The following is a 26,183-nucleotide window of genomic DNA, read 5'->3' on the forward strand; positions in this document are numbered from 1 at the left end:
GAGAGGAGGAGGCGCAAAAACCTTTATTTAAGGCCAGCACTAAGGCCCACTAAAGGAGAGCGCTTGCTGCGCTGAGGCCCGCTGACGCTCCGCCGAGTCCGAGTGAAGCCAAGAACTCCAGGAAGGATGGGGACGGTAAGGGAAACAAGGGGAGGTAATGGCAGTATTACATGCATACAGTAAGTGTTCTGTATGTGCGTACAGTATGTGCCCTTATCTCCGGACACTTGAGGCAGTGAGCTGTGCTACGCCATGCGAAGTTTGAGAGCATGAGTGAGGTGAGGATGGTGTTAGTCTGAACTTTTGACGGACATCTGCTTGTTCCTTGTTTAGTGAAGGGTGAGGGTGGGGTAAAATGGTGCGTTTTTTCCTGATGCTCTTGTAGTGTTCAAGACTGTCGGAATGTTGACGGGAAGGCGGCTCCCCTAGCACCGGCGGAATAAAACTTTTTTTGTCATTGTATTAGGAGCGGTTTTGCCATTGTAGTTCATTGGAGATCTGCACAGACGAAGTGGCACATACCTAGTACTCCAAGTCAATCAAAGAGATTCTTCGAACAACGGTACCTACCCAGTCACGCATCTACAGGGACCCATGTCGGCGTGAAAGACGCTCGTTGAACAGCTGCACGTTCGTACACATTGCCACATACTCAGTGCCCCAAGGTGTTCCGATGGTTGGTTTTGAACCCTGTTTCCTCAGCACAGGAGCCCGATGCGCTACCCAATAGACCACGGACTACGCAGTGACCCAGGTAGGGTCAGTGATGTTGGCAGGCGAGTGCCATAGCCAATGGGGACACCAGAGTATGTAGCATATAACTAAAGCAGTACAAATGTCAGTGTCCACTACAGATTTTAACTAAACGTGATTTCAGAATTAGGGTTAGTCGCAACACAGATGGAATCGCAATAAATCCTCGCATTACCGTCGACAGTCATCGCGAGATGAGTTCTGCTGCAAATTTTATTCTGAGAGTGAGTGAGTTTCATTTACTTTCGGGACCTCGGCCCACCACTTTGCAAAACGACCCTAGTTCAAATCAATCCAGACTCAAAAAGGGGCCGTGATAAAGTGCACACCGAAAAAGTCGGCATGGACAGCGGCAATCATGCGGTCGCGAAAAATCAGAATTATTACATTTGTGCACCTAAAATGCCCTAATTGGCACTTCTCTACCACTTCCGTATACAGCGATTACACACTTTTCATCCACATTACTGCTGTGTAGCTGCTTCGCCCCCCTTTTGAACCCCGACTGCACAAACATTCGCCCCACATAACCTTTTTTTCTGAAGAGCTGCATGTGCTGTAAGATATCCTTCGTTCTACTGAGTAACATTGGGAAACGGCTTAAGATATTGACTTTCAACTGCTGTCTTGAGGATGGTTGAATTTGAAACCATAAAAACACATAACTGTGGCCATACAGTTTGCACCACGACGCGTTCGGGACTGCAAATATTGAAGAACTGTTGAATACATTCTGGGCTTGCCGATGCAGAATCGATTGATGATTTCACACGTAGTTCACAGCTGTCATACCATTCTGCAAAAAAGAAAAAAGAAAGATTGGGAGCGGGTTGTCTCACATGAAACCATTGTGTCAGAATTCATAAATGAGAGAAGTTTGCTATGCCTACGTTCTTTCTTGTGCGGTAACAGTGTTCTTTATAACTGTTGTGCACGAATGTGTTGTATCATATACGCGTATGTTGTTAGTGTTGCAGCCATAGTAATCAATATTTCTTAAATATGCAGCTACTGGGCTCCTCTGTTTTCAAAACTTTGACTGTTATGGCCTCATTTGCGACCTGTATATTATACTTCGGAAACGGATCAATTTTGCAGTTACACTTATGATTAGAATATGCCAGGCTCCTATTCTTTGCCGCTGATATATTCCTGGCAGAAACATTGAATGCTACAATTGAACTGGGTAGGTGTCTGCATGCATCGTTTGCGAACGGGTCAGCAAGTCCTGTATCGCGCTTTTATCTAGCCTCAGGCGGGAGCGTTTTCGCTAATGGCATACCAACGGATGAGGGAACGAAGGATTGTAATCCTCCTTAGGTGAGCCGACTCAGCCACCCTTGCACGAATTGTCTCTTTAGGTTGAGCATGGAGAAATAGACGCATATATCCTCTCGATATTTATACTGATTTCTTTACAAAATGTCAAACCCTACAGAGAATATTACTTCTTCATTCACTAATGCTTGTCGCAGTTGCCTCCTGTGTTTTTGATACGCAATAGCTTGTAGCATATCGTCGTTTGTGTTTTTCTTGAGCGATACTAACACCCGAAGGAAAGACGGTGCTGCTGTTTAATTTAAAAGAAAGTAGTGGAGCAAGCCAAGGTAATTTATGTACTCCCGAAACTGAAGGGTCCGTCATAGAAGCGTTTTCTCAGTCAGCTTCGCGTGATGCAAGGCTCATTATTACTATCATTTTCTTACAAAGAACAAGCTGAAGGCAAACTGTCGCTTTGGCATGAGTATCCTGTAGCATTTCCAAATATTCGCAATCCGACTGAACTATTTGAAGAAGCATGGTCGGGATCAGTGACACTGTCTACTAAACACAGCGGGAATGTTGTTACTGCACATGTTTCAACAGCTTTCAGTGACACCAATTTCGCGAACGAGTGAAGAATGACACATGTAAAACACATGTGTCGACTAACATGTTTAAAATTTTGCGACAGTGGTATATCTTCATGTAAAATCAACCGGGCAGTCACATTCCAAGATAACGTCATTTTGTGTGATCTTTGAAGAACACTTCTGCGTGATGAACGTTCATCATCAAATTTGACGCTCTGTATAATAATTTAGCATTTAGAGGTAGGGGTCTGACATGCGGCTTCTTATCAGGCTTGGAACAAGTCACTGAGGCAGAACATCAGGCCACGAAAATAGAGACGAAGCGGTTTGTTCACGCTGACACGCAAGACCTTCAATTAACATAAAGGTTAACCTTGAACAAAATACAGCTACCATTAAATGTTTAAGCAAAGGATATGGCTAAAGGCACGTACGACATCTGCCTTCAACTTCTTTAAAGGTACGTTAGTCGAGTCCGACGGTGTTTTTATGGAAGCACGTCTGACGTTTCTCGTTGGGTTTTCGTGTTTCACGTTAGTATAAATCGGCATAAGCACGCTGAACAGCTAAATACATGCTTCCCTCGCGTCAGCGCTTATTCTGCGTGTGTCGTGGTGCAGCGCGCCTGTTTTGGTGCAGCCCACAAATATGGGCATGCTCTTCATTTCTGCAGCAGCAGCTACATCTGCTTCTATTGCGTTGTTGCGCACTTTCAGAGCAAGATCATTGTATTCGGTGCCCCTAGACGTAATATCATGAGAACGTGTACTTATCCCAAATAGAGCGCTGCTGCAATTACGTTCCACTTCAGATCCACTAAATGAATAGCGGAAAACCGTTCATGTTGAAACATTTCACATTTTCGAAGATGTCGGAGTTGAAACTGCAATGAACTAATTAACGCAATCGTTACTTAATGGAAGCAGAGAAGCACAGCTATTCTACGTGCAATTAGCTCCGCACACCGCTCTTCTAGTCACCTTGAAGGTGATGGAGTATACACGTGCACTAAACAACTTCGATGGTTATTGGTGCCAACGCAGCTAAGGGCTTGCTTTGCCTAGTAAACGTGCAGTGGCTGTTAGTGTTCAACACGTTATAAAGGATGTTTATGCAGGATGTCGCTCAATACATGCTACATAAACGTGTTCTTCCGAGCGTGAAAGAAGCTCGCGACTACACGCAAAATTGCGGCGCTACTGGCCAGTCGAGGCACTTTGCGTGTATTACGGGCATCTGTCACGCTCGAAAAAACAACCACTTTTAAGTAGCACTAATTGAACAATGGAAAGCTCTATTGGGAGCTTCTGATGTTGCTTTACAATTTTATCATTGGAACTTTTAATCTAATTAAAATAATTGAGAAGTTGCATAATTATTTAAGAATAAATATCTAATTTGGAGGAATGCAAAAAATAAACCTTGCACTCGGCCGCGCAACGCTTACAACAGCAAAGCTGGACGATCGTAGCCAGCATTTTCCGGAAGTGCGCGCGAACTTTTCATCCTAATACTCATGATGATGATAATTTCTTTTCGCGCGTCTAGGACTTACGGCCGTCACTGCGCGTTGCATAGCGCAGCTTGCAACACCGACACCGCGTTCCAGGAGACCAGTTCCGTGAATGCGTCTCTCTCTCGCTGTCATAGCACGCAAAACCTCTTCACCTCACAGAGCACGAGCGTACCAACGCGCCAGCTGTGGACGAAGACGACGACGCTCGAACGCAATCATATGGTTCGCATAAATGCATGTTCTGCAAGTGTGGCTGTATGTGCCCTGCTGGAAACAGCGCATTGGTCCTAGGCCGAGGATCTCTTGCAACGTCTACCGTTACCAGTAATTACAAGATCGTTCTTCCTCGTTTGCCATCAGGAAACACCGTTATCAACTCAGTCTTCCGGTATGCAGACCTCGCTGGTCGGCCGTATACCGCGCCCCGGATTTTCGTGATGCCCTGCTCTCGGTGCTCGATACCAAGGACATTCTCGGAGCAGGCCAGTATCAGATGAGTCATCTGTGGCTCGTCACCTGTGCCAACACCCTTTCCAAGCAGAAACTCGTCGATAAAGGTGAGCTACTAGTAAAAGGACTGAAGTCTCTCGTCATCGACCCAGAAAGCCGGAACATCAAAATGAAGCTTCTGTGGCTTCCTCCTCACCTAGAACAGAAGCGTATTGTGGAGGCATTGGAACCATATGGCATGGTGCAATCCATAACCAGAGAAATGTGGCGTTGCGAGGGCATGGAGAGTTGGCAGATGAGGAATCGCGATCTAGAATTCACGCTCAAAGAAGGCCTCTCTACCAGTTACCTCCCTCATCTTCTGACGATGTTCGGACATCAATGCTTAATTTTGATTCCCGGACGACCTCCCTTGTGCCTTCGATGCAACAGAGTAGGACACATAAAAAGACAGTGCAAAACACCACGCTGGGCGAAGTGCCACCGTTATGGTCATAAAGCAGAGGCATGCGTTGGCACGTATGCTGACAAGCTTCGTGGCAGTAAACCGGTGGACGGTAAACCAGTAAGCCAGCTGCGGAAGAAGACGACGACGCTCGAGCTAATGCTGATGATGATACTGCACTGCGTACACCGACCCCGACAGAAGTGATTATATAAAGCTTCGCTCAAAATAATTGCTGTATCGCCGTGGCTGCCTGGCTACTGGCACAACGTTTAAGCAGGCGATCATTCCGAAAGCATTTAGACAAGGCAAATTAGAAGTTGCGCATGAAATCATCACGGCAGGACATCAAGGTATTAGGAGAACAACTGATAGTGTTCTATATTAATTGTATTGGTCAGATGTCAACGGAGGCGCAAAGCGCTACGTCATGACCTGCGACAACTGCCAAAAGACAACCCTTAAAAGAAAAATAGGCGTCGCTCTACTGGGCAACATGCCTGTGACCTTTTGAAAGGGTGGCCGTTTTTGTGTGCTGTGCACATGCTGCCTGTTAAAGGGCCGATGGGGACCGACGGCGTTGAGGACGGCGAGCGAGCAGAACGCCTGTTATCTACACGAACGACAGAAGTAGGAGCCATATGGTGGGGCGAGTAGCGGGGAAGATCGGCATATGGATGAGAGGGTGGAAAGTAGCGCCAATGCGCGGACATCCAGGAGCTGCGGCAGCGGTGAGTTACATGGCCAACGGAAGCAGGCTGTTTTGTCGTCTTGAGTTTTCCACGAAGTAAGGTTGCGGAATATGGGAGGAGAATGCAGGTCATTGCGAGGTACAGCTGTTGGCACCAGTCTGGCGTCGGGTCCCGAGACAGAGCAGGCAGTAGGGAAAGAGGGTTTGGCAAATCATTTCCGCACACCTGCTTGAATGAGGGAGTTGGTGGGGGCTGATTTGTGAGAGGTGTGGTCCAGTTGACTTGGACGGAACGGGGCGGGATTCGCAGCTTGAAGCTCGCGGCGAACGATAGACGTCATGTTCCCATTGAAGTGCGGTGCCGTTAGGTAGCCAGTTAGCCATGTTAGGTAGACGCGAGAAGTATGGAATGACGCGGCTGCTTTTCGCCATCTTGAAGCAGCAGCACTCTTTCCCAGTGAAATCGATGGCGTAAACATTGTTCTAGATCAACAAGTTGAACGCGTCGTCTGCGATCCCTTTCAGGAGGTGGCTTACGGTGTCAATCTCGACCATTTTCTCGTCGACTTTGCCGCAAACAGCGAGCAGGTCTTGTATTTGCTATACATACGATTCAGTGGAAGACTCTATTGGCGTAGCGAGCACTTTACCTGCACCCAGTTGGCCACCGGTGGGGTTTCTAAAGAGGTCGGCGAGCTTTTTCTTGAACGCATCCTGGCAGAAGAGCTTGTACTCATATGTCCGGCACCACACACCTTGTGTTCCGCCAAAGTAGAATGTTACATTTGCTAGCATTATGGTAGGGTTCCAGTGGTCGTTCTAGTTGACACGTTTGTACACACTGAGCCAGTCCTTGAGGTAAAGATTATATTAGCCGGAGAATATGCCAAGATCGTGGGGATTTGTAACCGTCACTTACTTTGTAGTTGGAATCGCACTGTCCGTAGCCTGAGCAGCACGCCAGTGTCTACCAGGTGTCATAGGTATATCCGACATCACGGCGGGTGCGTGCGTGGCTAAACTGCGTCGTTAGAAGTTCGGGGGCATCATATTTCTATAACCGAGGTCAAAGAGGCGCAAATGCGGGAAAATGGCATGAGCCGCCGCGGCGCCACTGAGCGGTGACTGTTTTCGGGGATGGGCTTCGAAAAAGCCACCAGGTACGTGACAAGTATTGCTTCGCTTGAAGACACCGACTAAGACCACCAATGAGACTTCCAAGCACTTTCATCTTAACTACCCTTAAAAAGTGCAGGCTGGCTGGCCTGTCTTCTAAGGAATCGATCAGTGATTAACAAGTAATACCTGAATTTCCTCATTGTAGAAAATATACGTCATCAAGAACCCAATTACGATAATCAAGGAATAGTTCCTACGCCTACTTTTTTATTCATTAGATAGGCACAAAACGGTTAAATATTGTCATTTCTTGAATTCGTGTAATGATGATAGCGCGACGTACGTACATGGTACAGATTCGGGCTGCAGCCTGGCATAAAACAGTTTCGTGAAAAAATGTATGTCCGCAGTTGCTGAAAGTATGCCACCATATTTCCTGGAGTTATTTGCATACTACTGATATACTTTCATAATGTTGCTGATATTTTTCATCACTCTGGCGATCCTCTTCCTCGCCAAGAAGCTGTGTAGTGGTCGCTTTATTGAGACGGCCACTATGGCTACATGGATAAGATATCGCAGCAACACCGGCTACGGCTCGACCAAATTTTTACATCTACAGCGATACAGGTTATTACATAGAAATAGACTATTCACTGTGTGTTTCTAAGAAGACGTTAGCCACATACCAAAAGGAAAAGTTGCTTGCGCCAGGAACTCAGAAACACCTCGTCGGCTTTCTTGCGGCGACCCGGTTCTCAAGCATCTACAGTGTTGCTATAATGCATTTGTAAGTTGCTCGTGTACTATTTGTACATCATCGCTGTTATGCGACCAGTACATAGTAAAACAGATAAGGAAAGCAAAAATATTGCGTTTGTTCAGAATTACCATAAAATGTAGAAATATCGCGGATTACATTCAAGAGCCTTTATATGAAGGGTAATTCGCAGATCTTCAACAAAGTAGCACCCCCTTACTGTTCTTATAATGTAAAACAAAGTGTATAGTACTCACGGCCCGCGTATATTTGTCTTATCGCCGTCCAAAATATTCCGCAGGTGTTGTTGTCATCTTGGTACACCAACTCCTCCACACCTCTGTCAGCACCACCTATATAAACAATTACAAACATATTCATTGGAAATTAAGAGTCATACAGCTAGAAATGTTGCTGGCGAAAATGTTTCGACAACTGTAGGCTTCTATTGATTCTAAAAATATATGGCGAGTGGTGCGACTACAAGCAATAATCACTCAAGAAGATGCGTTCAATAATTTATCACTCCCTACGCCAGTGACAAATTCTCCAAAACTTTTACAAACGGCTCAGTCGTAAATGATTGTGTTAACGGCGGCGAGTGCGATCTTGAATGGCAACATTTTTTTGCACTGTATTGTGGCCGACACCATTTGGCACTGTGGATTTATGGTTATATGTGGCAATGACGGGCTAGCTAATAATTGTTAGGTAAGGTTCACTAAGGCTTTTTTTTGCTCTAGGTCACCTATTCCAATTGCACTCCTGAATCTTGTCAGTGATCCTGGCATGTGCATTCTCAAGTAATCATAAGACTTATACTAGTTGCATGAATGTCTTAAGCTGGGCAAAAAATTAGGAGCGTATGAATATTGGAAGTTTAGAATACAAATACGAAAAGTTAGTGCATAGTATTCGAGTTAAATTTTTAAAAAACACTGTTGGGTAGTTTAGAATACGTAAAACTAAATATTTCGCAATAACCAACTCTTTAAGTCTTGTTACTTTTGCCCATCTGCTAAAATGTATCTACAATTTTATGAAGTTTGAAAATACAAATATTTTTGAAGAAATGTGGAAGCAAAATGGGGAATGGAAGCTTTGCTTTGGGCTTCGTGAGAAAAGACTACATGAAAACGTGTAATTTTCGCTCGCACTCTGTCATTGAGGGTTTCTGAGAGTGTAGCTATGTAGCATTTTTATCTTGTATGCTACAACGACTGATCTCTTCCATGCAACGGATCATTTTACATATGCACGTGTATGGCACTCAAGTCGTTCAGCAGTACCTTTTTTTTTCACTTGTTATCTTTCTTATGTAGCAATCTTTTAATGTTTTCGAAAATCTAGTCATACTCCAGCCTTTCTTCGAGAGCTTGTTTGCAACCAGACTATAACGTTGATGAGAGGATATTCATGCGGTTCTTGTAATCTTCTTATAATGTTTCAATGTAATCATTTGTTCCGGATAGTTATCTGTCTTTCTTACACTGGTGAGTACAAGAGTGGTATTTAATTATACCTGAAATTATTCCTGCTGTAAATATATGCGTTTACCTCTGACCATTCGATATTGTAATCGAGAAATGTAAGTGCTATTCGTATTCGATTCGTATTCGACAATTTTATGCAATCTTACCCTATTTTTTCTTATATCTATTCTTATATGTGTTGAACTCCAGCAAATGTAAACCTGGCTTAATTGCTAATAGAATAGTATGGTTGACCAGTCTACTGAACCATTTTGAACACAATTGGCAGTGCGTCCGGCAATGATGTCAGGTCATGACAGCTAAATTTGAACGACAGAAACTCGAAAAACGAGCGTTGACCCGTTTCAGCTGATCGGTGTCGAGTTACGTTTTTCACCTGACAGACCAATTTCTTGCTATGCCTTAGAGGTCATAGAGATGTTTCGATTATTAGAGGCCTGACTTAGAGTGTTTGTACCACCCATCGTGGAGATTTGCTACCGGAAACATAATACAGCAATTTACCTATTATTTGTGCCACTTATACCAGAAACAGTTCGCTTCCACTGAGCATAAAATTTATACCTCACGCCCGTGAAGAGCCAGAACAGCCAGAGCTATAATCACCTCTCACTTATACCGTGGAGTTGATGTCGTTCTAATTCACAGCCTTGCAACCCCGGTGATGAAGTTATGCATTCATCTGCTATTTGTGTAGGAAGTTCCCATTGCCTGGATCATCCCCCATGGCATTTCACTGCCTTAGGGAGAAGCTCTTTTGCCCATTGTTTTTTTTATTTTTGCCCTTCTGTTTTCGTTGTTTATTTTCACGCCTTCCAGTAACAATAAACTCGGGGTCCAATAGGTATCGACTGTAGCACGTTCTTCACTATTACCCTAATCCCTGTATGTACATAGAAACCTCTTTTCATTCCTGTGTGTTGTCTATGCAGGTGCGTGTTGGTATGAACACTTCGAGCGCTGAATTCTCGTTGTGAAGGTTTCGCTTCTTCGATACAGCAGGTTTTATTGAATCATGCGAGTTGTCAACCACTAGTGAACGTTCTTGCCACAGCTATAGAGCAATCTGAGTCCTTATCATGATTTGCGCTGTTCTCGTCGTTTTTTAAAGGTCTAATTTTGCGGCGTTAGTTCAGTAACCACTTTATTGCCTTCGAAATTTGATTATAACCACGGTCAGCACTCGCGTCTATTAGTGTGGTATTACTGAACCGATGTTCCTAGCTGAAGTACATGACGAAGACGAACGAACAGAGCAGACACAGTGTAGTATTCGTGGGTATCGGCTGCTGCAAAACGTCGTGCTTTCATGGACAAAGCGGCAGAATTGAAAAGCCTAGCCAAACTGCTGGCATCCTCTCTAGGTCCTCTCTGGTGTTGTTTGCTGCTGTATTGCTGCTGGGCTCTGCCACAGACCAGCCTTCCTCTATGTTTCGGAAGCGACCAGCAGGCCATGTTTCTTTCCTGCTCGCCGTGAGTCAACTGCCTTGTGCGCAATCCTGTGGCATTGTTATCTCTGTCAATACTCAAAGAAACCTGCTGAGGTGGCATTTGCTGTGCAGTGAAGTCTGCACAAGAGTTGCCTACCACTGCGAATGCTTCGATTGGGGGCTTGTATGGTACTGCTAAAGGTCAATAAGGGGGGGGGGGGTACGGCTTACCTTTTCAAACTGGAAAGCCTTGTTTGAATTTTTTTGAGCTGGTGGTAGTCGTCAGTGAGGCTGGCTTGCACTCACCCGTCAACAAGTTTGTAGCGTTCAACTTCCCATTGGTGTGAGTGTGCGTCAGTGGTACATCGCAATTCTGATGGTACTGGTGCTACAACGCATAGGAGCTGCACGCATCGATGCCATTGCGAACAAGTTCGAGGAGGGCGAGCGTACACATTTCCTTCAGGCTCATCATTGACTGCTCTACGTCAAGCGGCCATTTGTTGAAGTGTGCTGAGTCCTTCATCGTCATCTCTCTGCGATGGTAAAGTAAATTTCGAATTTTGGCATCAAATGTAGCGCGCGAAACCACTGCAGCAAAGAATGGACAGCGTGGACATCATGATGGGCACCATGAAGACCGCTACTTGTTTAATGATGATGCGTATGAGCGATGTGATCATTTTTTCTCTATTCTTATTCACGATTGTTATGACGATGATTGCCAACATGAGAAATATTTACTGTGCACTTCAGTAGACTGTTTTTCCGATGACGTGCATATTAGATGCCTACGTGTGTATTTCGAAGTTGCATTTTTAGAAAGTACATTCCTTCAGCTGTGGTGCCATAAATCTCATCATACAACCATTATCGTATACCCCCAAAATAACAGTAACTGATGTCTTTTCAAAAGCACAGATAATTTGAAGATAAGGAAGTTTTTTGTTGTCACGGCGGAGCGTTCCAACAAATAACTGAATTTCTCGAAACACTTTCTGGGCGAAAATCACAAAACCCGTCTTTGTCGCTTTGTGTTTTCTTTGTCTCCCATGCAGCATTAACATTTATAGGTTTTGATCGTGCATGCTCACTCAGACCACCAAGACGGTTAATTGAAGATTGCTGGGCGAGGCCTTCACCCTGTTATGCGTAATAAATTAGATAATAATGATAATTGTCACTGTTCTTGTAGAAAATGTAAAGTTCTAGGTGGTTTCTATACTATATACCCAAAACAACCATCTGTATACGTAGAAAACTTATCTTGATGGGGCACTATAGCGAAGGCCACCCTTCAAAAACAAGTAATGGAAGGAAGAGAAGCTGCAGGTAAGGCAAGTTCACACAAAATGGCAAGTATCTGCTTCTCTCACTCGAAAGGTAAGAGGTAATATTAAGGAAATGTTATTCTACTAGCATATAGCACGCAATGCAGGTGTGCTATGCGTCTACCTATTACAACACGTTTTATGTAATGCCGTAGAAATAACAACGTTTCTTTACGCAAGGCCAATGTTGGTATGTGGTTAAATTATTTAATTACATTTTTCTTGCAGCAGGTAACAACAACGGGATTGAGCTTACTAAGGGTTAAAGTCGTACTAAATTACCGGCAGTCTAGGCAGGCTGAAACCTCAATTAAAGATGTTTTCTTCGCTGAAGAGGTACATATGTTGTCCTGGTAAGCGGATGCATACATGTGTTCAGTGAAAAATAAGATATCTGTGGTGGCCATACAAATACACAATAAGCATGCACATTATTATACGTGCACATATGGTCAACGTGTTGATAAAGTCTCCTCGCGGTATCGAGCTCTCAAAAATATTAGAGGTTGCCTTCGTGCTGTCCTCTTTTTGCGAGATCAGTGTGCACCGACGACCAGAATGGCCCGCAGATTCAAGCTCCATTTTTGCGGTTTAATTACAATGAAGAATTAGGCATTACTTAGCTCATGAATAGCGAATCGAGTCACATAAGTCATGCAGAAAGTCCTGAGGAAGATTGCGCAATGAACACGTAGGTAGGCATTATAAATTAAGTTTGCGTGTAAAGTTTGTAGTATTAATCTCGGGTAGCGGGACGTGGGCGCTTCATCATCATCATAAGCCTATTTATGTCCACTGCAGGTCGAAGGCCTCTCCCTGTGATCTCCACTTACCCCTGTCTTGCGCTAGATGTTTCCAACTTGCACCTGCAAATTTCCTAACTTCATCACCCCACCTAGTTTTCTGCCGTCCTCGACTGCGCTTCCCTTCTCTTGGTATCTGTGAGCGCTTATTACATGTTTATTATGCAGAACTCTAAAGACGAACCAATTTCGTATTTAAGATTCCTGCGACACAGCCAAGAAGGATGTGAACACGCTAAACAACTTAGTCGCAAATTTCCTTTTAAAAATGCCATTTCAACTGACTCCATCAAATACCATGTAGGGCTCCAGGCACGCAGTCAGCGTGAACGTTACCTTTTATGCTACAGTGGCTTCGCAACCACTGTAATGCAATGGTGTGATCTGGTTCGCATGCTTTAACACACAGGCGTCATATGCAGTTCATGAAGCTCCCTAATGTGGGTTGGATTCCAGCATCTAATGACCTCGTGATAGGTCGAAGAAAGGTGATACAGTATTTAACGATTTGTTCTAGCATAGAAACAAAAGCTTCCTTGAGCCCGGTTACTTCAGTGGCTCTAGCGGGGATCCAATGGTTAGTGTGGCGGACATGATAGCGCAGTAGCCGAATTCTTCTTCTTCTTTCTGGGGTTTTACGTGCCAAAACCAGTTCTGATTATGAGGCACGTCGTAGAGGAGGGCTCCGGATTAATTTTGACCACCTGGGGTTCTTTAACGTGCACTACAACGCAAGCACACAGGCGTTTTTGCATTTCGCCTCCATCGAAATGCGGCCACTGCGGCCGGGATTCGATCCCGCGACCTTGTGCTCAGCAGCGCAACGCCTTAGCTAACTGAGCTACCGCGGCGGGTAGTAGCCGAATTCATTGACTCAATAGGTGCAATAGCAAAATACTTCAATGCTGGTTCACGAGTATTTCTTTTGCTCTAGGAAACAGGCACTGATGAGAAAATAGACAATAAAAGAACGTTCCATGGAGGGTTTGTCTGAAGATAATGATTCAATATTTTAATGGCAGCAAGGATCATACCTCAGAACAGTACTTAGTGTAGAGTAGAAGTGTGCAGCCTGGAGCTGTGGCAGCATGGGGCACACCTTTTCTGAGATACGCCTGCTTTAGAAACATAGGTACTGAAAGGCATTTCTTTCTCGCAAATGTGCTTATGGTCTTGGTATTTTTGTTTTTGTTAGACGCGCCCTCTACGCGCTGGCTTGTGATCTCGTGGCTGCTTTTTAGACTCGCTAAGGCTTAGTTCTACAGGAAGACTGTCACAGGAAACTATCACAGCGGGCCTTGTAAACGCAGAGGAGGGCATTCACAGAGCATCTACTAGGGTTACTTGAGAGTATAAAGGGTTGATCACGTATGCGGCATATTATTTCCGCCTATTTTTTCCATATACTGCAATACGCCCGGTAAGGGGCAAACATTACTTTGTAGTAACGTACCCCCAAGCATATTGAGCCGCGGGAGACCCCCCCCTTACGACGCACCTCATAATCAGAATGTGGTTCTAGCACATGAAACTCGATACACTAAGCTTTTCAAAAAGCGTGTCATTGCGATATTTTGAAGAACTAGCAACTTGTTCGCGCGCAACCAGCCGAGTTTTTCTAACATAAATTAAAAATGGGATGTGCATATTGCGTAGAAAATCCTTTTCTTATGTGATGATTTGGGCTTTCGTCGATGGTCGAAAGGCTCGTATAATAATGGAACCTTATTTCATGCAAATGCATTCGCGGAGGCATTAGTTGTCATTTCTCGCCATTGAGCGCTTATTTCTCCTTTTGTAGTGGCCGTGAAAATGTGCAACAATTTGTTATTGTGCTTTTTAACACCTTTTATTAACTTTGCCCTGGCAATGCTTTCTAGGAAAGCCATACATCATTCTTCAGCCGGCTACTCATTTTATTCGTTTGAAAAAGTGACATCCCGAAAATTGAACATATAGCATATCTCACCTGTTGTTCTCAACAGCATTATAGTTGGGCCTCTTTGTGGAGTCTCATCAAAAAACGTTCCAATAAGATTCTCTGGAGCCGCTCTGCTTAATGGAACGAAAAAAAGAGGCGTCAGTGCAGTTGTTTCGCAAAAAGTGTCTAGAAATCGCATGCATCTATTTAAGTCGTCTGCCCAATTCGCAATCAAGTGTTCCAGAAAGGCCATAACTACTGAAATGTTAAAAATGTTGAGATTGAAAATTTTCCACGAATAATGTCCGCCGAGTTAGGAAGCATAGAAGAAACGTTTGGTGAGGTTGTAAAAAATACAGGTGCTGGCGTCTTCGAACAACTATTGAAACCAATGTTTGCGCACCACAACAGAAGATATTCAGTGGCGCAAAGCGCTCGGCAACCGTATTCATGGCTTCTGGCTCGAACACATTAACCAGCACAGCGAACGTCTACATTCGGCATGTGCTAAAGAAATATTCAAAGTCAGGATATTTTAGATATATTTAAAAAAAGAAAAAAACGTCTAGATATTGGTAATGTTGTTTCTCGTCCGCAGTTTCTTACTATTTGCCGGGCACAAGACTACCTCTACACTAGTAGTGCCGGTATCCCATTACTCGACCCTCAACACTCATCCTCAAATTGGCGATGTTGCACGTTTTGTCTGTAGCTAGGCGTGTCATACTGATTTCTTGCCTTAGGTTTTATTTTTGGTTAAAAATGGAATTGTTTTGAAAGATAAAATGTCCGCTTTTATTTATAGCTTTTGTAGCCTACATGCTCAAAGTTGCTTGCAATGCAAAGTGATTCAGGAAAATTTGGCTACGGCTTAGCTAAGCTAACCCTGCTTATGCAAAGGGTTTAACCTCCTTTAGTCTTGGTTTCACTTGGTTAAGCTTTGATTTAGCTGCAGATATTGTTCTTAGGTATACACTCATCGTTAAGTCAGGGTATAAATTATTATCCGACAAGTGCAAGCGTTTTGCGAGCTGAACGGCTCGCTCTTGCTCAGTCTCCTACGCTAGCTTCGCGCGCTTAGCATGCCGGATCCTCTTCAGTGAAACAGCTCGCCGGGCGTTATCCGCGGTGTGATCAGACGCCGCTTGCCGACGACGATTCAAAGCCTCCCGCTCCCGCGCAACACTCAAGAAGACGGCCCGGCCTCATGGGGAACGTGGCGTTCCTTTTAGCCAAGCGTGCGGCACGTCACGTGGTCAGGTGGTGGCCCTGCTGCGGAGAGCGCATGCGCAAAGCTGGCGGCGGTGGTGGAGCTCAGCGCGTGGAGTCACGTCGTGCGTTGCCAAGGCTACGGCGCAGGTGCGGTCAAACGAAGGTCAAATTGCTGGCGACGGCGAAACTCGGCTCGACTAGGTTAGTAAAGCTTTCGTTTTAAAACGCAGGACCCTCACCCTCCTAGTCCAGGGGTGTACGTCCTTGTGAAGAAAACTTGGTCTTTCGTCACGTTCCAGACATGATCGAGCTTGCACAATTTATGACGAGTTTCAGATGTTGCGAGGAGAGTGTATATATCTACACCGTCTGAGGTATTCAGGAACTGAAACAAAAAAGACATTCAATGCACATGTGAGAACCTGGGTAAACAAACATTCAAAAAAGCGGTTTATTGAAATATACATACTACTAAATGCACTTAGTAGAATCCCCGTTATTTACGCCCCATAAAATGTGTCAGCGTATTTATTGTTTAGGCAACGCACTGGTTAGTGCTTTATTCCTACGCACTGTTTATAATTGTCCACTACACCAGTCACACGCTATGGTCACGTGCAAACGCCAAATTCCATGGATACACAGCATGAAACGTTTACTTTCGCATTTGGTAGATCTCTTACACTCTCAATCATCTGCGAATCCGATCAAATGAGAGTTTTTGTCAAAAACACAGGATAAATATTCACAAAATATTTGTACTGTAAACCTGTGCGCCAAGTTATCTTTCCAATCTAATGCACGTGTTTACATAAGTCAGGGTAATGAGCACAGCGGTAATGTTTAGGTCATATGTAAGCATGCATGAACTTAACAACCATGTAACTTCACATTCACATAGAAAATACAAATCACAGTGAAGGTCAATATAAATCAAAATAAACATACAAAAACAATGAGATATGTATAATAAACAGGACATAAATATGTTACATTTAAAAGAATATCATATACATGTTATACATATAATATATGAACGAGAAGAAAGGGAACCGAGGGATCCCGAGTTTTAATAATAATATCATAAGAAGCCACCAAACAATGACATTAGGGACAACATATGAAAAATACTAGTACTTACTAATTGAATAAAGGTAATGACAACTTAATGGAAATGAAAATGAATGGAAGAACAACTGTCCGCGGGTGGGGAACGATCCCATACGTCTTTGCATTACGCGTGTGATGCTCTTACCATTGAGCTACCGCGGAGCCGTTTTTTTTCCCCTCCACTTTCTGGGGTATTTATGTTTTACATCTAGAGCTAGTTCTGGGAGTGTTAGCCAGCACCACCACTCACAAACAACCATGCTCGCAGGTGTCACGAGCACGTGACGCCTGCGTGACAGGGGGGAGTGGGGTGTAATCGTCCACGTATGATTGAGGCTTTCGTCACGGCTAGTTGGAATACTGTTGAGGGTAAATGGTTGTCGATGATTGCCTGACGGTAATGCGTTTATCACTGAATCGCTGCAGCTACACAGTGTATTGCCACTGTCAGTACGAGTTGTGTATGAGGCGTGCACTGTCACGGGAATCCTCTTACGCGCTTCCCAAAAACACTTGGCGCCATCTATCGCCGCCGTCGCGAAGCCTGCGTGTGGTCTCGGAAATGTATGGCGCGCGGGTGCATGCGATCACTAAGAAACGCATCATGGGACAAGCGGGCTCCCCTCTCATGCTTCTTTCTGGACACACTGCGCCACCTAGTGCCACTGCTAATAAGTATGTAAGTGGCCTCCGAGACGAGAAGTGAGGCGCGCCGTTTCCTGCGAACGCGAAGAATTGTTCCTTCGTTTGCCACACACTTAGTGGCATGTCCTCAGTGACCAGAAATGGCGACAGGTTCATTGAAGAGCGGCACGAACCCAGTGCATTAGTGGCACAGCCTGCTGATTCGTTGGGTTGCTGCCCTTGAGGAACCCTTGTGACGTGGGTTCAATCCCGCTCGCCATCGGAGAAAATTATTGTATGTTTGTGGTCATTGTAGAGCGGCGCATTCCCAGTGGCACATGCCTAGTTACCCTAGTTGGCGTCAAAGATGTACATTGAAGAGCTGCACACACATACCGGCACACACGCATTGACTCAAGTTGGCATCGAAGATGCTCATTGATGACCAGCACCGACTGAGATGAGTAGGGGCACCAACAGTTTCTTCGAAAAGTGGTGCCCCTGCCCACTCCCTGCATGTACAGTGACCCACGTCGACGAGAAAAAGATTCGTTGAAGAGCGACACGCCTGTACACATTGGCACATACTCAGTGACTGAAGTTTGTCCGATTGTTGTTTTCGAACACTGTTTCCTCAACACAATAGCTTGATGCAGTAGCCATTCGACCACGGACTACGCAGTGGCTCAGGTAGGCGGGAAGGCTGATCAGATACAATCTTACATAGATACAAAGATACAAACACATGGACAGATGTCCACTGGAAAGTGTGGGAAGTACTCTGAGAATCCTAACGCAAAAAAATCAAATACTCCAAATGCACCACAGATTATCGATACACACTTTATGCATTTAAGCAGCAACCAAAACCATTGCTAAGCATTGTTATCGAATAAATAAATACGTCGCCGGTCACCTTTGTTTACCACTGACTATGGCATGGACACATAAACATTGAAACCTCAAGATGTGGCTAGTTTTGCGTAGTTTGTCTAACGGGCGTTAGCTATGTCACGTGTCAAGGATAGCGCGAACACTTATATTAGACGAAAGAAAAACAGAACGACCGTACGATGGGCGGACTTTCAAATGATAGGTTTTATTGAAAGGAACCTAGCTTGATATAGATACTGTGCCAATGATACTACTTCCAAAATTAAAGAAAAATAAGAAAGGAAAAGAAGGACACAGTTTGCAACAAAAACAACGTGCAGTGGGATAGCCGCGCAATAGAAGGAACGCGCACTCTCTGGGGTGATCATGCACCTCCGACGCGTGGGACGCTATAATCACAGAAGCGCAGGCCACGTGCACTGGTGCTGCCCCCTCCTTTCCCTTCTCCCCTTACCCATCTCAATTGTTGCAGCGCTGCTGCCACACTCTTTCCCTCTCTCCCCTACCCGTCTCTATTGCTGCAGCACTGTCTCCGCACAACGACATTCCATTTGCGTTTGTAATTCACTATGTAGAAAGCATTCCGGGTTTTTTCCGCTTTCAAGTTTATCATAAGCTTGCAGGACTTGGCTGCCGACACACTCTGGAGAACCTGCTTCCTTAACCAATGAGATAGGTTCTAATATTAACGCGTTAGCATTATTAAGGTACTTCACCGACTTTCCGGGGACTAACTTTTTCTTTATATATGTACCCATGTATGTTTTTATCTAACAGCTTTCCTGCCAAATTAGGTCACTGTGTAGATAAAGGTAGAATAGTTATGAGTGATATGAGTTATGTGTGACAAAGGTAGAATAGCTGGGCTGTGGCAACAGGGCTTGAAACCAGCCATGGGACAAACTTAGGTCTCTGCGTATATGTGGTGCAGTATACATATATGCCGCGTGGAAACGAACCTTTTATCCCGCCAACGTGGGTCACTCAAGATGAGGGACTGGGTAATACAGTGCTTCAATGAAACCGTGACACCGATTGCAGCACTAGGCATGTGCCAATCGGTCTGTTCTTTTCTTCAATGAACCTGTTGGTTGTAAACTTGGGTCACTCTGTATGTGCCAATCGGTGTGTGTCGCTCTACAATTGCAAAAAAAAATATCCCTTAAATATTACCGATGCTGGGCAGAATCGAACACAGGTCTTACTAATTCCTCAGGGACCGCAACCCGACACCTTGGCAGGCTGGGTATGAGAACTCGGCATGGGCCGCTTTTAAATGGGCGCTGTTCACGTCAATGCTTTTTTAGCCGGTGGCGCCATGAATTCACTGGGTATGTGCCGTTCTGCAATGAACATCTCACCAAAATGAGTCACTAATTATGTGCCACTGAGTGCGCGGCAAGCGACGGAACAATTCTCAGCGCTTTCTTGGGAACGGTGCGCCACGCTTCACGTTTCGGAAGCCACGCGCGGACTTCTTCGCAGCGTGTCCAGAAAGGAGCTCACGAGTGAGGAGCCCGGTTGGTGGATGACACGTTTCTCAGCGTTCTCAAGCAGCCATGCATTTATGAGGCATTGCAAACGCTTCACAGCGGCGCCGCTAGAGAGCGCCGAGTGTTTTATGGAAGCGTGAAAGAAGAATTTCACTGCAGTACATGCCTCATGCAAAACTTGTTTGGCGGTGGTAATACTTTAGGTCGCTCTATTGGTTCAATGCTATAAGTGTACCCTCGGCCGCCATTGTGAGATGAGTTCTGGCGAATTGAGCTTAATAAGCATTCGTACGATAGTTCACGTACTTTCCGGTGTGTGTTTCTCTTTGTATGTCTCTAACTGTTTCCCCGCAACTTGACTCAGTGGGTAGTCGTTGGTTTAATGGGCAGATCATTTGGTTATTGTGATGAGGGCACTGGGTTTGAAAGCAGCTGTCGGGCAATCTTCGGTAATCCGGTATGTGATATTCGGAATGTGGCGCTGTTCAAGGAACCTGTTACATGCCAGCTTTCATTACTGGGTAGGAGCAACCGGTTATGTGCCGCTCTTCAATAAACCTCCTTGACGCCTACTTTTGTCACAGGGCATGTGCCAATGCGTACGAGCAACTTAAAAAAAAACAAAGGATTGTGCAGATTCCATGCGCAGTGGGAATTGACGTTATGCAAAGCATTTTACAGGTACCTGGCTATCTAGCATTGTTTGCGGTTCTGCAAAGCGTTAACAGGTTGACCAACGTGTTTATGTGAAGTAAGTTGTTTTCGGCTACCGCACTAGCACGAGGACGAATAGTTTGAAAAAAAAATTCATATGGCTGCAAGAACATAATTTGTGCGCTGGCCGTTTGACGCGAGCTTATGACAGGGCGAATGTGTTTCTGCGTAAGTAGCGTAAAAGCGCAAGTGAGAGGAACGATTGTAACGTCATCAGCGACTACGTATTATGCTATCGTACATACGTATGGCTATGTCATATGGTGAAAGTTAGAACGACGATGGTATTTGTACTTCGGGGAAGGCGTGTTAAAGCATGAATACCTTGGGTGATCATGAAACCGGTACAATGTCGCAAGATTTCTACGCAGCGTGCTACGAAGAAAGTACTGCAGAAAGTGGGATGGTCCCAGAGATTGTGCAGAATAACACGGTGCTTCGAGCGCGAGCCGTCAAAAGGGGAATGAGAAAAGGAAGTGGTACGGGATGAACGCGCTCCGTGTTTCAAAGAGCCGGCTGGCTTCGAAACGGCAGAAATATCCGTGCCATCATGACCAAACTGACTAAAGAATAATAAAAGTGATCGTGGCCTAATTTTTAGAAAACTGGGCTGCAATTCTCGATGGGAGAGGTTCGATCACACCGTCGGTCACTTTTATTTTTTTATTTAAGCGGGGTGAGACAGGAACTTACCTAGCTGATTACCTACGTAGCTTTAGCATAGTGCGAAGGATGAGGCAAATAATGCTTAGGAACAAGATCATTAAAAGTTTATCCGGCGCATGGTGAAAGTAACGCCGCGTCAAATACATTCGGAACGTGTTCCCGGATTTATATATATATGTATATATGGCGCAGCATATCGAAAGAGAAGCGCAAGACAGGAACCCAGCCGGATACACACCCCATATACCTCACGCGTCTCTGGGACTGCAATACAGTGTGTCGCTGTATTGCTTCAATAGACAGCTTTAGTTTAGCGTTAGCGTAATAGCGGGGTTACGGGAAATAGCGTTACCGTTCCGCAAACGAACTTTGCAGAAAGAGAGTTTTAGTATAGCGTGATAGCGTAGTTTACGCGCGGGACGCTATTCCATTACGCTTTGAATTTCGCATACATAGGGCACCTAAGATATGTATGTGTGCGTCCGGAAAGTGCGATAAGCAGCGCAATGGAAGCCAGGAGCGCGTTGTATTTTTACTTCCCATGTCCGTCGATCTGCAACGAAACAGACAAGCAGTACCAGCTGTCTACCATAGCCTCCGAAATCCTCCCATCTCAGAAGCCATATGCCGTCGTCGCGGCTATCTCCCGACTTTATCGACAGGTGGCCCTCACATCTCGGAGAAAATTTCTTTCGTTAGGCTTAGGCGCGTTCGAAACGAGAAGCGATCTCGAAAACTCCGCTAAATTATCCATAAAAACATATTGTCGATCCTACCTGAAGGTTAGCGAAAGCCATTTACGCAGTCATTTCACACAAATACGGTGTTGATACATTGCTTCAATGATATTCGCATTAGTATCGATAGTTACGTTGAGATCTGTTCAGGGTAATTTTGGGGGGAAAACGGCACATTTTGCGCAGTGGATATGGGCGGGGCAGTCGGGTGTAGCCGCCTGCCATTTTACGCAAAGTATCTCTATGAAACATTTTCAGGGGGGTCGTGGGGGTGGGAGGGGGGGAAAGGACCATGCCTTGGGCGTACTCTCTCTCGCTGGCTATCCCCTTAGCGCAATTGCTTTACGGTTCAGCTGCGATATAAAGAATTCGGTCGCGATTTAGCGGTAAATGCGAGAGAAATGCGTTCGGATTCCGTAGCAGCACGTTGAGTTCTTGAATTCATGATTTATACCACCATGCCCACATAGCAAAGTGTTGTTCAAGAGCTCACCCGAACAACGTGCTGCCTCTTAGAGGACCAACTGGACAAGTGCATAGCTCAAGGAAATTAAAATTCTTGTAAACTGGGCTGCATGAACATCAGCACGAGTCGCGAAGAAAGCGCTGCTGCGGTATTTAAAAAAACATGGGACTGTGTGAGAAGTTGTGACTGTGCACTGTGTGACGTAAAGTGTAGTAGGTGGGCGTCGACACTGTGTGTGACTATGTAACGCCTTCTCAGATTCTGTGACAGCACCTACAGAAACAGTTAGGTATTATTTTTTATATTTTCCTCTTCTATTTCTTTCATCTTTTGCACCCCTCTCGCCCTTCTGTGGTACCAGGTAGCCAACTGAGCATATCCTCTGGTTAATTTCCTTGTCTTTCCTTTGCCTTCCTCTCTTTATTTTTCCCCAGCAGCCGGTGCGTATGGTGTGGCTGAGCGCTGCCGCGCGGGCTCTATTTGAAAGTGATCGGCGATGGGGAGAGATTTTAGGTGCACCGGCGGCTCATAGCTGCGTGTGCGCTGTGCTTTCGCCGTTCAGACTGCGTTGAAGCGATAGACAGCACTAAAGTGTCTTCGCTCGCTGCGGCTGCCACGCTTCCTTACGCCAGTCCTTTGACAGCGAGTGTCCGCCCTCATCGAGTTAGATATGTTTATGCTTATCTCTGCACGCTTGTTAATTTAGTTAGTAAGAGAATAGTTCCAAGTTTTTACGGCCGATAACGCTACCATCCTTACCATCCTTACTTCGTATAGCTGTCTACTAATTTGCTATCGCAGTCAATGCTTCACCTTTCGGATGAAACTGTGTCTACGTAACAGTGAAGCTGTTTAAGGCAGCCGTAATTTGTGGTGCGTAGCGGTGGTAGCCATAGCAACCCGAAAAAGCAGGAGGAAGAGACCGCGTGCATGCACGCGGTGTCCTCCTCGCCAGCTCCTTGCCTTCCCGACCCCTGCCTCTCTTCTCTCCGCGGCGCGCTGAGCCAGGAGAAAAAAAAAAGGTGAAAGCTTGCACTAGGCCGCGCAAAGCTCAAGACACAGAGAAGCTATCCGATTGATATCAAGGGGCTAGCCTTCAACGCGTTCGGCTTCGGCAAGCAGCAGCGTTCTTGGCACTGTGCCAACCTTGGTTAGCCTGCCTGCGTTTCTGGCATGCCAGGAACCCTGTCACTCGTAGGTGCCGATGCGTCCAGCCATAGGTCCAGCGCTAGTCACGCGAAATGTCGCCAACGCGTTCCGCGTCGGCAAGCGACAGCGTTCTTGCCAATGTACCAAACTTGGTTAGCCTGCCTGCGTTTGTAGCATGCCAGGTGTATTGTCGCTCGTAGGTGCCCAGGCGTCCAGCGCTAGTCACGCGAAATGTTGTGAAATGGAAGGTACCTCCGAAAATGATCGCTCGAGACTACCTTCCTACATGCGTAGTTAAGTTAAACCAAGTTAAGACCTAGCAGCAACCAAGTTCATACCTAGCAGTAGCAGCCAGTAAGCTTCGCTGTGCCTAAGCTTTGCGCGACCGAGTGCAAACATGCCTGATTTTTAAGCAACAATTTCTTGAAATCCTTTGAGATTTTGTTAAAGTTCTTTAGAAGAATCCCACGTAAAAACCGTGATATTGGGCCGGTGCAAAGTATAATTCTGGAAAAATGTATAGTGGTCATGAAGACGGCTGAAATCTCATTTGAAGATGACAAAGTCAAATTGTGTCGGAGGCCAACTGAGAAATGACGTTTTCATCGTGATTATGTCCTGTGACCCGTTAAATTGATTCAGTGGCTACGCTGGTGAATTACCACCAGATGGCTACAGGCGTGTAACTTCACATAATGGCAGGAGCGAGCATAATAACTGGGCTGAATGACGATTTTATAAATCGGTTTCCTTCATTCTTATTATCCACATATTGCACGACTGAGGACATGGCTGCGAAAGGACATTGCTGAAAGACAGGACGCAATGTGTCTGCGCCGTCGCCAAGCGGTCATAGGCCATACAGCTCCATCACGGTGAGTATGCGCAATGGCCAGTCACCTGGGTTTAGGATGCTGATTTAGGCGAGTTAGTAGTATAACGTGACGGTAGGCTTTCGAGCACAAACTAGGGGACGGAGACAGGATCTCAGACAACCACAAGCACAAAAGCCCACCATTTTAGCTAATTCGCCAAGAAGCAAGGTAAGATGGCGCTGGACACTGTGGCAGGATTGTTTCAACGCGGACGAACTTTCCGATTAGGAGCCATGATGAATAGTCATTTATGCAATAAAAAACGATAGGTCACCTATAAGGGAAAAGTGCACTATAAGCTGGAGCAATGGAAGAAGCCGTGCGACCTCTGCGGCGAGTGGTGGCAATGCCCTGAAACATACAGTTGAGGTATTGCTCGTGTTGTCAATAGCAGCTCCACTCCTCTCCTATGCGATGTTTTCCAGAGCGTATACTGACACCACGGCCATGCACCAAGTGTTTGTTTTAGTAATACTCCTGCTCGTCGTAAAGACGCACTTTTTCATGAGCACTTTCAATGTAGGAAACGTCCGCGTGCCTTATTTAAATCAGTTGAAGCAAAATTGCGTGACGCTCACGTACAATATATTTGCCTACTATAACTATACGCGCTTTTTAAAGAATGGCTTCTATGACAATAAGGTGAGTAATTTGATGTCCCAAAACCAATTTATATCCGAAGTTATGAAGCGATAATTCTACCTGTGCTTCATCTCCTTTGTTTTAGGAAGCTGCAAAACGCACATGTATAATGACATCGAAAGTCAAAGCAGATAATTTGGCAGGTGCAACTTTGAAATAAAATAAGTAATAAATAGTATGGCAAATTTCTTACCTTCTTCAGGCTGACATTTGCACCACCATTGTCTGGAACCCAGCTTATTTTCCCTTTAGCTAATGGAAAAGCGCAAAGCGCACCTAGCACAGTGAGAAGCTTCATATCGTACATCGTAAAAGCTCTAATTGCTCTAACCTATATGAATGCGGGTACTTATACCTTCATCACCATTGTCCTATCACATAGCATTCCTTTGACGTTGTAGTCTTCACTCCCGTAGGCTTCAAAATGCCCTGGCATGAAAAAAAAGAGCTTTTGCCGAACAGATGCCGCCTCCAGACATGGCATACATGTTTAAAAGGTGATATCGTCTTTAACATTTATGGATTCTATGACTATCATCTCAGGCACTGCGTCAGACCACAGTGCGTCTTCTTTTTTGACGCACAAGAAATAGAAACAAAATATGAACATCCACATTCCTACCTACGAATTCAATTTTTCACTCCTTCAGAAAACGTTTAAAGCTCAAGGTATCTTTTATTATCTGTGAAGGCAGTCCACGGCTCACACTCAGGGAAAAGCGTTTTGAAGACCTTGTTAAACCATTTACTTAGACCCTAATGACTGCCTTCAAGAACAAAACCTTTCCCGTTTGACTCGGCGGGTTTCTAAGACATCTTTGATTTGTTGAAATGCTAGCATTGACTGTGGAGCAATTCATACTGTTGTCACCTTATAGAAACGTTTTCAGGCAGGTGTGGGTAAAAACATTGGTAAGGTGAGCTGATGTTTCTGAAGGATAGCTACAAACAACTATACTCCAGTTCGAACAGAGACACGGGCAGTAACTTTGCACACTGTGAATGTTGTACAGTTGCTTTGGCATTGTTTAGAGTT

At 45.1% G+C, this 26,183-nt stretch overlaps 2 protein-coding genes and 1 long non-coding RNA gene across 4 annotated transcripts in view; 1 reads left to right on the top strand and 2 right to left on the bottom strand.

Annotated features, from left to right (window-relative positions):
- The window catches only part of LOC125940311 (uncharacterized), a 160,517-nt gene that overhangs the window by 6,049 nt on the left and 128,285 nt on the right, over positions 1 to 26,183 (top strand). The window lies entirely within an intron of this gene.
- The window catches only part of LOC125940314 (uncharacterized), a 163,073-nt gene continuing 137,107 nt past the window's right edge, over positions 218 to 26,183 (bottom strand). Inside the window, exon 3 of the long non-coding RNA XR_007463523.1 lies at positions 218 to 1,284. This is a non-coding gene — a long non-coding RNA (uncharacterized LOC125940314). The remainder of the gene's footprint in view (positions 1,285 to 26,183) is intronic.
- Positions 1,270 to 25,496, bottom strand: LOC119464940 (uncharacterized). Its single transcript, XM_037725805.2, has 5 exons — positions 25,341 to 25,496; positions 16,017 to 16,162; positions 14,614 to 14,696; positions 7,845 to 7,940; positions 1,270 to 1,549 (listed from the first exon to the last, which is right to left on the bottom strand). Exons 1-5 carry the CDS (start codon positions 25,452 to 25,454, stop codon positions 1,329 to 1,331), a joined length of 660 nt encoding a protein of 219 aa, XP_037581733.2. The 5' UTR covers positions 25,455 to 25,496; the 3' UTR covers positions 1,270 to 1,328.

Source organism: Dermacentor silvarum, chromosome 9, assembly GCF_013339745.2.
Source record: "Dermacentor silvarum isolate Dsil-2018 chromosome 9, BIME_Dsil_1.4, whole genome shotgun sequence".
In the NCBI taxonomy this organism is placed as follows: domain Eukaryota; kingdom Metazoa; phylum Arthropoda; class Arachnida; order Ixodida; family Ixodidae; genus Dermacentor; species Dermacentor silvarum.

Bases quoted from the DNA above. Each gene is read 5' to 3' on its own strand.
- LOC119464940 (XM_037725805.2), bottom strand. From the start codon at position 25,454: ATGTACGATATGAAGCTTCTCACTGTGCTAGGTGCGCTTTGCGCTTTT. The intron at 14,697-16,016 runs GTGAGGGTCCTG...TCCATTAAGCAG, and splicing joins TACACCCCTGGACTAGGAGG to AGCGGCTCCAGAGAATCTTA. The intron at 7,941-14,613 runs GTGAGATATGCT...TTGTTTATATAG, and splicing joins AATGCTGTTGAGAACAACAG to GTGGTGCTGACAGAGGTGTG.